At 36.9% G+C, this 10557-nt stretch overlaps 1 protein-coding gene across 1 annotated transcript; it reads left to right on the top strand.

The window, feature by feature from the left end:
• Positions 1-1264: 1264 nt before the first annotated feature.
• Positions 1265-3254, top strand: AVPR1B (arginine vasopressin receptor 1B). The gene is made up of 2 exons (XM_072399017.1): positions 1265-2169; positions 2974-3254. The coding sequence occupies exons 1-2, from the start codon at positions 1275-1277 to the stop codon at positions 3252-3254; spliced, it is 1176 nt and encodes a 391-aa protein (XP_072255118.1). The 5' UTR covers positions 1265-1274.
• Positions 3255-10557: the final 7303 nt, after the last annotated feature.

Genomic DNA, 10557 nt, shown 5'->3' with positions numbered 1-10557 from the left:
GCCAATAAATTGTACGAGGGTTTTTTTTTTGCCTTCCTCTGGACCAACTATGTCTTATGGGGTTTTATATCTGGCATATGTTTATTTGTCTAGTGCTTGAACTTGATGCACGTATGTCTTTTTTTTAACCTGACTTACTTACTATGAAAATAACACCTAAACAGAGGAAAACAAGGTTACAATGGGCTTAAGAGAAACAGCCATGGATGGGGCTGATTGGATAAAAGTAATAATCAGTGATCACAAATCACTTTGTTGTTGTTCTAAAGAAACATAAAAAGATGACTGCCTGAAAAAAACAAGCACAATTTCACATTACACGTGTACCATTTAGCACACTGAAAAATGAAAATCCTTACCAGAAATATCTATATTGGCTCCAGTTGCTAAATAACTTAGAGAGGGTATAATGGGTCTTTGGCTCTTCACTCATGCTGCAGCCTATGTTCTCCGCTATTTAGTTTATATCATAGCTGTCACCGGACACACAAGGAAGCTACTGATTTTTGCTTAACATTTTCCTTAATGCTGGCTGAGCATGGCCACATTATTACTTGGTAATAGACATATAATAATATGTGGTATATATAATGATTTATTATGTAATAATATATCTTATTTAACGGTTAACTATTTTAATGTTAAGCTTGCTGTAAAAAAAAGAAAAATCTAAAAAAATAATCTCCCCTATTTATTTGTATTAGAAATGATAAAATACCATATTGTTTTGTATATTCTCTTACTCTGTATTGAATTCCCTACTCCGTTCCCTGATTGGAGTTTCCATAGAGTCTGTCATAATTTGATTTCATGATGTCAAAGAGATAAGGACAGAGAGAAGACAGAAGTCAATGAATACATGGTCACTCGGATAGAGCTTTAGATGGACACCTGCACTTGACATTTGAACAAGTAAGGACTGCTACGGATTCATCGGGTTATTTAACAAGTATTCATCAGCGTTGTTTATAACCAGCAACTCAAATTACATATATGACTAGAAATACTCATCTAATTGTGTTTTAAAATTAATTGTATTTTATTAGTAATTAATTGTATTTAATTAGTTAACTCAAGCCAGCTTTGCATAGGAACATTGGCAAGGAATATGAGAAGTTATGGCATTATTGTAAGCTGTGCATTCACCAGATCTATCAATATACTAAATAATTTAGTATGGTGTATGTAGTATGTTTTAAAAAAAGAAACACATTTTACATAAATTGCAGGTACTGTCCTAACAAACTGGGTGCCTTTTTATGCCTTACAGGAACATGGGTTCTAACCTAAACAGCACCACTGTGGATTTGGACCCTTATTCCCTATATTCCTCTGTGAAATTGTACAGTTTTTTTAATTCCTCGGATGTGAGAGATGAAAATCTGGCAAAGGCTGAAGTAGCAGTCTTGAGTATTATTCTGGCCATTACAATCCTGGGAAATGTAGGAGTATTGTTTTCTATATACAGAAGAGTGAAGAAGATAACCAGGATGCATCTCTTTATTGTTCACCTTGCTATAACGGACTTGGCGGTAGCCCTGTTCCAGATCCTGCCGCAGTTGATCTGGGAGATTACTTTTCGATTCATTGGCTCTGATTTCCTTTGTAGGACTGTAAAATATGCACAAGTTATGAGCATGTACGCATCTACTTACATGCTGATGATGATGACTATAGACAGGTACATTGCAGTATGTCATCCACTAAAGACTTTGAAACAGCCAACACAACATGCTTATATCATGATTGGAGCAACATGGATTATCAGTAGCCTTTTAAGTCTCCCCCAGATCTTCATTTTTTCTTTAAAGGAGATTGAACAGTCCTCAGGAATTATAGATTGTTGGGCTGACTTTAGGTATCCATGGGGCGCTAAAGCCTACATCACATGGACCACCATTTCTTTATTTGCAGTGCCAGTTGGAATCCTTGTAGTATGCTACAGTTTAATTTGCTGTGAGATCTGCAAGAACCTAAAAGGGAAAATTCAGTCATCAAGACAGCGACAGGTAATGCCATCCAGGGTAAGCAGCATACAAACCATTTCCAGAGCCAAGATCAGGACAGTGAAGATGACTTTTGTCATTGTTCTTTCATATATCCTATGTTGGACGCCTTTCTTCAGTGTTCAGATGTGGTCTGTATGGGATGAAAATGCTCCAAATGATGGTAAGTAGTATATTTCATTTTACTATACTTGTTTACTGCAGTATAAATGTATTTTGGATAAGATTGTACAATCCATTAAGTTTCATTAGATCTGAATATTATTGCGCATGGCTTTAGGCACCATCAAATAATGTTTAGGTTCAATGGACCAAATTTGAAAACTGCCCTAAGGGTTAGTCATAGATATGCAGGATTGGTCCAAATTATACAAATAATTCTTCTTTTTCAACATTAAAAGGTGGAGCGTGTGTTCTACGCCCTTATAATTATTATATTTAACTTTTTAGTGTTGCAAATGTATTTAAAAAGAAATGTTTTGATCTCTCTGTCTACTGTATCCCAATCTTAAAAAACTTTGGCTATGCCTACACTTCAAACGCAAATTTTCTAAATGTTCACAATTTCCTATGAGAAAAAGTCTCGTTGCAACATATTTTGTTATAACGACTTATGACTGTTATCTTAAGTGATAGAACCACTGAAAATTATTAAATCTAATTTTTAAAACTTCTAAAAGATCTAGCTTCTAAAAAATCTTTTTTTTTTTTTTTTTTAGACATCTTGGGCATACTGCTGACAGTACACAACATGTATATAAAACCAAGATTTGTCAGGTATATATAAGTTGTATAGAGGGGTCCAGACAGGCTGTAAGGCTTTAGTAGTAGATTTCGTAAGAATAATTTACTAATATTTTATAGGGAGTATTTTTCTTTTCCAATACAATGTTTGTGTATAATGAGTATTAATGTGCGATATATCATTGCATTCCCTATAATCATTGTTTATTGCCATTTTTTCTAGATTCTTCAGACATTGCATTTACCATCACTATGCTCCTAGGGTGCCTGAGCAGTTGCAGTAATCCATGGATATACATGTTCTACAGCAGTCCACACTTGTGTCCACGGGTCCCGCTTCCTCATTCCCACAGGCAGAACTCCACAGGCAGTGCATCAAGTCATCGGGATACCCTTCTGATCCAGATACGAACACAATCTATTCAAATGCAAGCCACATGTCAGAGCATTAGAGACCTATACCCAGCATTGGATGACACGGTCATAGATACAGGACTACTCTAGGCGGTATGACATATGTAAATTAGAAAAGTTAAAACAAATAAAAAAATGAAGATTCTAATAGAAGTAATTGTATTACAGAACATATTTTATGCTACATAGTTCATCTAGTTGACTGATCATCTATAGATTGTGCGTTAAGGAATGTTGCAAGCACAGCTGCTTTTGCTATCAGTGTTTCTTTATATTACATAATATATTTCTATCTGTCTTTAATGTTTACTTCTTTAGGTAAATATGTGCTTTGCCCAATCAGGACAATGTAATAGATTCAACTCTGAGGTGGTATTTCCAAGCACTTTTTTACATAATGAATAAATAAAATGGTATGAGATAAAGAATGCTTACATTCCACATACTAATTTACCACCTCATTCACTCACTAGAGCGTACTGCAAAACTGCTGTTGTAGTTCAGACCCACCGCTTAGCATAGTGTAACTTCTGTCCATGGTCCCTTACCTAGTTCCTACATAAAGGGACACTAATTTGCTACTAAGGCACAGGTCAATGCATTGAAGAATGGAAGGGGAATCTCACATGCATCTCTATTGCTTAATAGTTCCAGGATTTTCCGGCTTTGACAAACAAGAGGAACATATATATATATATACACACACATATACACATACACAGACACATATATATATTTATATATATATATATATATACAGTGAGGGAAAGAAGTATTTGATCCCCCGCTGATTTTGTATGTTTGCCCTGTGACAAAGAAATGACCAGTCTATAATTGTAATGGTAGGTTTATTGTAGCTGTGAGAGACAAAATAACAACTAAAGAACCCTCAAGGACCCAGTGCTCAAATGTCAGAGCTTGATGTGCATTGTAATGAGTGAAATAATTATTTGATCTCTTATCAACCAGCAAGATTTCAGGCTCCCAGGTGTCTTCCCTGTATGCAGGTAACAAGCTGAGATTATAGGAGCACCCTCTGTAAGGGAGTGCTCCTAATCCAAGCTTGTTACAGTACCTGTATGAAACACACCTGTCCACAGAAGCAATCAATCAGATTCCAGACTAGCCACCATGGCCAAGACCAAATAGCTGTCCAAGAATGTCAGGGACAAGATTGTAGACATACACAAGGCTGGACTGGGCTACAAGACTATCGCCAAACAGCTTGGTGAGAAGGTGACAACAGTTGGTGCGAAAATTTGCAAATGAAGGAAACACAAAATAACTGTCAATTTGCCAATGAACATCTGAATGATCAGGAGGAGAACTGGGTCAAAGTGTTGTGGTCAGATGGGACCAAAATTGAGCTCTTTGGCACCAACTCAACTCGCCATGTTTGGAGGAGGAGGAATGCTGCCTTTGACCCCCAGAACACCAACCCCACCGTCAAACATGGAGGTGGACACATTATTCTTTGGGGTTTTTTTTCTGGGAACAGGACACATTCACCGCATTGGAGGGACAATGGACAGGGCCATGTACTGTCAAACCTTGGGTGAGCACCTCATTCCCTCAGCCAGGGCATTAAAAATGGGTCGTGGATGGGTATTCCAGCATGACAATGTCCCAAAACACATGGTCAAGACAACAAAGGGGTGGCTTAAGAAGAAGCACATGAAGGGCCTGGAGTGGCCCAGCAAGTCTCCAGACTGGTTGATAGGGGATCAAATACTTATTTAACTCATTACAATGCACATCAAGCTCTGATTTTTGAGCACTGGGTTTTTGAGGGTTCTTTAGTTGTTATTCTGTCTCTCACAGCTACAATAAACCTACCATTACAATTATAGACTGGTCATTAGTTTAGAGGATAAAGGCAGTCTAAATTAAAGATGAAAAATGTTGTTCATGGCTAGATCATGTTTTCAGCTTAGCACTTATTCTGGGCTGGAAAAGTGATTAAAGAGTACCAAGTGAGTAAACATTATACTGCACAGGTCATCCTCTACTGTGAGAAGTTACATTTTTGCTGAATGGAAGTATTTGTATATACATTATTACAAAAAAGTATGCAGGTCCAGCAGTACTCTTTATTGGCTTACATGAAATAGAAAGCATTTAGGCATTCTTGAAAGTTTCTATTACACTACAGATGTTTTGTATTTCTGATCAATAGATGGTAGAAAACGGGCTGGGAATTTACTTTTTTTTGGAAAAATATTTATATCTGTTATGATTGTTCATTGATTCTAGTGCATAGCAAAAACATTTTCATACTTTACATAATTAAAAGCAGTGAGTCTCAACTCTGTGAAGAAACCCGTGTTTTGTGTTCAATCCACCAATATGTGTTCAAATAATCACTAAGGTATACTTAGTTCATTCTGATTGGGGCGGTATCCGTCACCAACGATGGAATCAATATAAAAACTCTACCACCCCCAGTCTGTTCCTTCTCCACTCCTTCCACCACACTCTGTTCACTGCTTGTGCTATGGACTCGAATCTATCTACAACCATACCAAATTAAAATGGAAGAAAGATGATCTCCTTTTTTGAAATTATTCATGAAGGCTGCCAAATAATGTTCTTCTATAGAAGCCTGATCAGTGAAATGTGTCAAGAATGGAGCGTATTGTGTGTTCTATTGATATCGTGAAACAGGTCTACATGCTAATGTTAATCTTATATTATTGAAATTATAATGAATGGCTTGGTTTTTAGCTATTTTGAATAAATTGTGTTTTTAGGTTATTTATTGGAATATTATATTATATAATATATAATAAAATATAATGGAATATTATATAAAGGTAACTGGAAAATCCCCTTAAAGATGAACTGAAGGTAATGTGCGAAAAATAGAGAATATATTTGGGGATGTGGTAGAACATTGTGACCAACTTCACCTAAAAAATTAAAGTGGTAGGTAGCTAGCAGATAACAAGCTAAGAAATATATTCTCTGTTTTGTTTTAGTCAAAGCAATGTACACCCATTAAATGACTGTCACCTGAGATGAATGATGGCGATTGTCTTGGAAGAAAATCTAGCATGCCTACAGCTGTCCCTGAATGTCATTCATTAATCTGTCTTGGCACATTAATAAACGACTGAGCAGAGATGACCACTGTATTTTTGTATGGAGGCAAGTGTAGTATTCATGTCACTGGAAACAACTATAGTAAGCCAGGTTGAAAAAAAAGACACAAGTCCATCAAGTTCAACGACTAGGGAAGGAAGATCAGGAAAGATAGTTCCAGAAATAAAAATCTAGCATGTCTACATAGCCTAAAGAGAGAATAACTCATTTTCAAAAGCTACATAAAAAAGATCCATGTATAGGGTTTTAAAGTCAAGTATTATTAAATAAATGAGATGTTAAAGTGGAATACAGAAATATTGAATGTCAGCCTGTAAAAGAAGATGCTATATACTTACCTTTTGGGTGACCTGTGTGTAACTACACCAACATGTTGCTGTTCTCTAGGCACTATACTTTAAGATGTGTTAAATACCCACTTACTTGCCAAGTGATGTGGTCCTCCGGTCCTGTGATAGTGATGTTTTTGAGGCACCCAGAATCTTAGATAGCCACATTAGCTGCAGAACAGCATTAAAGTGATTAATCTTACAGCTAATATAGAATGTTGTCTGAAAAAGAAAAAGATAACAATGCAGTGGGCACATTACATACAAGTCACTAGCTCTATGAACAGGATGAAAAATCTACCCATGGAATGATGGTCACATTTGAATGGCAAGGTTTTGTATTCCTGTGGATAACAGATTAAATATAAACAAAACTCTTCCTTCAGGAGAAAAAATAGGTGCTGTGCTTATCAAGATTTTCCACTGCTAAAACATTGCTGTGTTCTTTCACTTGTCAGCTATGTGCAATACACCATAGAAAGTTGCCAAATACTTTGTAAACACTTTTTTATTAAATACCATTTTATCACAAGTCTTTTCGCAATGTTCCATTATTTAAATTGTTTCTCAAACTTAAAAAAGTGACTAAAATTAAAACCTTCTTTTACTACTTATAGTTTTAATCACACCTAAAGCCCAGGAACAAGACTATACATACCTTTTTATTCAAGGTATTCTTTCACACTATCAACCAACAGCTCACCAAGAAACAATTGTAACATCAACAGATGCAAGCATGTTCTGTTACACTAAATTAAGTAAACAAAATGTACAAGCAACACTAAGGGGTGTATTTAGAAATTATTCTCCTATTTCCCCTATGACTATCTCTTCAAAATATTCTCACATAAGACATAGTAACGACTTACATACAGGCTTGCATTTTCTATTAGTAATGGAAAAAGTAGGAAGGCTTAGCCCCACTGTCAAAAGAATACAGATTTTTTCTTCAACATAACGGGACAACGCACAGATCCAGAACACAGGAAATTTCATGAGCATGTTCCCACTTGCCATTAATTAATAAATATATGTTTCCTGCATTCCAATTAGTCCCTTTAATGTGAATCTGTATGACATACCGACTAAAATGGACTGGACTGTCCTCTAGATATAGTAAAGGAATACTAAGTATAAATCCACCTGGAACAGTGTGTTCATATACAGTACAGTTTCTTTATTTTATCCTTTTTTTTCTTTATGTGAAACTCCAGTTTTAATGTTCATTGTGTCATTATATATATAAATATATATTGTGAGGGGTTACGCTCAGGATCGCCTTTGCTGGGGTCAAAGGACACTTGTCTGGTTCATCCAACTCAGATCACACACCGAGGTATCAGCCTTAAGCTGGCTTGCAGCCAAGTTTATTGAAGGTTGCAGATAAAATAACAAAACAGCAAAAGAAAACCTTGCCTGTCCGGCACTTACTTTACATCTGATGTCCCTGTCTATCAACTGGAGGGCTTCTCCCTGTCAGCTCAAAACCAAGCTTTCAGCAACCTTCTACTCACTTTTGAGCTCACTCACACAGACCGACTTGAGCTCACTCACAGGCAGAGAACTCACTCACACAGAACCCCTGTCTGTGTCTTTCAGCAGAGCTACTGACTGAGCTCCTGGCTCTATGTTATATCCCGAGAATGGGGAAGAAAGGTGATTTAGAGTCTTAGAATGTGGCATGATTGTTGGTTCCAATGTCAATAAATTTGAAAGCCTTCTTACAACAAAGGTAAAATCTTTTGAAAGTTTCACGTCATCTTTAGAAATTCAAGTTAAAATGATTGCCAAAAACCATTCTGTGCATTTTAGGGAAACACCATTGTAACAGTAAAGACCTCTTCAGATTACCACCAGAAAATGGAACCACTACAAGCACTTACCATAATTCTAAGGGAATAAAATATTAAACAATGATGGGGCATTAATGAGTTCTGTTTTCTTAATACACATGAAAACAAAAAGTCATATAGAACATGAAATCTTCAACATTCTAATAGCAGCCTAAATAAATTATGTACCGTACTTCTTTTTTTACCTATTTTAAAATTCAGTCCACATTACTACTAAAGGTTTTTTTTCAATGTGTTATATTAATATTTACTCCACAAGAATATATTTGTAATATAGTAAAAAGTATAGTAAACGACCACTAGATGTCAGAGTAACATTACAGAACACTTTGCCACAGCTATGAAAATACTAAATAGGAGAGAAGTCCAAATACTTCATAGTGGAGAATGTTAAAGCAAAGTGATAAAAGAATCAGAGAATAATAATACAGACACAAAACCCTAAATGTAAGTTTTGTGGAATTAAGTGGCAGAATATGATCTGTCTCAGTCATGTGAGACCAGCTGTGGCCAATGGAAGGAATGCTTATTCTCCACTTTAACAGATGTCTTAGAGGGCAATTTATACCGGAAAATATTGTGAATAGAATGACCGCAGGCAGTATTTTCCAGAGAGGACTGTGGGGAGGATGACAGAGGGTATGTGCAGGAAAGAAGTACAAATGGTATGACAGTATGATTAAATGTTCCTTCAGATACATCATTTATTCCTTCAAGGCATTACATTTAACAATTTTCCATTCCATTTAATCTGGGTTTTTACTAAAGTCATGAGACACACAACAGATTCTACTGTATTATTATTTATTTAACAAAAATGAAGCAAAGGAGAAGCTATGTGTGAAAAACTAAGTACACCTAATAATTCAATATCTTGATGTCTACAATGTAATTGGGTTACTCAAACTCCTTTTTTCCAAGGAATATATTGTAGATTTGATGTTGTGGATAAATTCAGTGTCTTGTGCTTTGACCCAATCTTTAGCTGTCACTCAGATGGCCTTAGTTTGACTCTACTTTATACTTTAGTATACGAGTAGTCCATGGTCAACCTAATGGGCCTGATTTATTAAACCTCTCCAAAGTTGGAGACGATACAGTTTCATCAGTGAAGCTGGGTGATCCAGCAAACCTGGAATGGATTTCCTAAAAGTCATTTGCTATTTTTTAGCAAATGTTTTCTATTCTGGACAAGATCCACTCGAGGTTTGCTGGATCACCCAGCTTCACTGATAAAAGTGGGCCTTCTCCAGTTTTGGAGAGCTTTAATAAAAATCAGGACCAATGACTGCAGGGTGCCCAGGTCATTTAGATCAGTGGTCCCAACCTTTTTGAACCACTAAATGCACGGACTCTGCATGCGCATAGAATTGCGTGTCACTCAAGGGGGAAGAAACTTTCCCCAGCGTGACGTCATAAGGCCAAAACCCGCCCACTCCGAGCCTGTGATTCGTACGGGGGACATGGTCCACGGCTCTGGCAGATGCCCTCCCCCTGCAGGGTCCACCTCCTGACCTTTTAGAGGGGGGGGACGCACTGGCCAGAGCCACGGACCACCAGTTGGCGACCGCCGATTTAGATGCAAATCAAGCTTATTTTTCTGAGCATTGCATAATCTAACCTCGGGGTGAATTTGCTGGAACGCACACTCTTTGATTGGCAACTGGCTTGAATGTTTTCCACTTGTTAGCAGTCTCACTGTATATATGATGGGCTTCAAATGGCCTTATAATGCTTCCCAGATTGATGGACAGCAACAATTGCTTCTCTAGGTCATTGCAGATATCCTTCCTTCTTGACATTGTGTTAAAGCACACCTGAATGAACCAGATCAGCAACCTGCCAAAACTTCTGTTTTTATAGTGGCTGTCACACTTGTGGCTGCTACTTACCCTGGTAATTCCAAATTGAAAATTGATTAGTGTACTTAAAGCATACCTAAACTGAGAATTTTACTTTACATAAAGTGCAAAACAAAAAGGGTGTAGCACCACCCTGTAAATGAATTGGAGTGCAGAGCTTCCCGGGATACTTACGTCACCCATTCCAAGAGGCTTCTCCTTCTGCACATGCCCGAGCATCTCATAGTGACTCATCATCAATAGGGAA

This window comes from Pyxicephalus adspersus, chromosome 1 (assembly GCF_032062135.1).
Source record: "Pyxicephalus adspersus chromosome 1, UCB_Pads_2.0, whole genome shotgun sequence".
NCBI lineage: Eukaryota > Metazoa > Chordata > Amphibia > Anura > Pyxicephalidae > Pyxicephalus > Pyxicephalus adspersus.
Note: the sequence above shows the minus strand (reverse complement) of the source record. Positions and strands in the feature narration are given on the sequence as shown.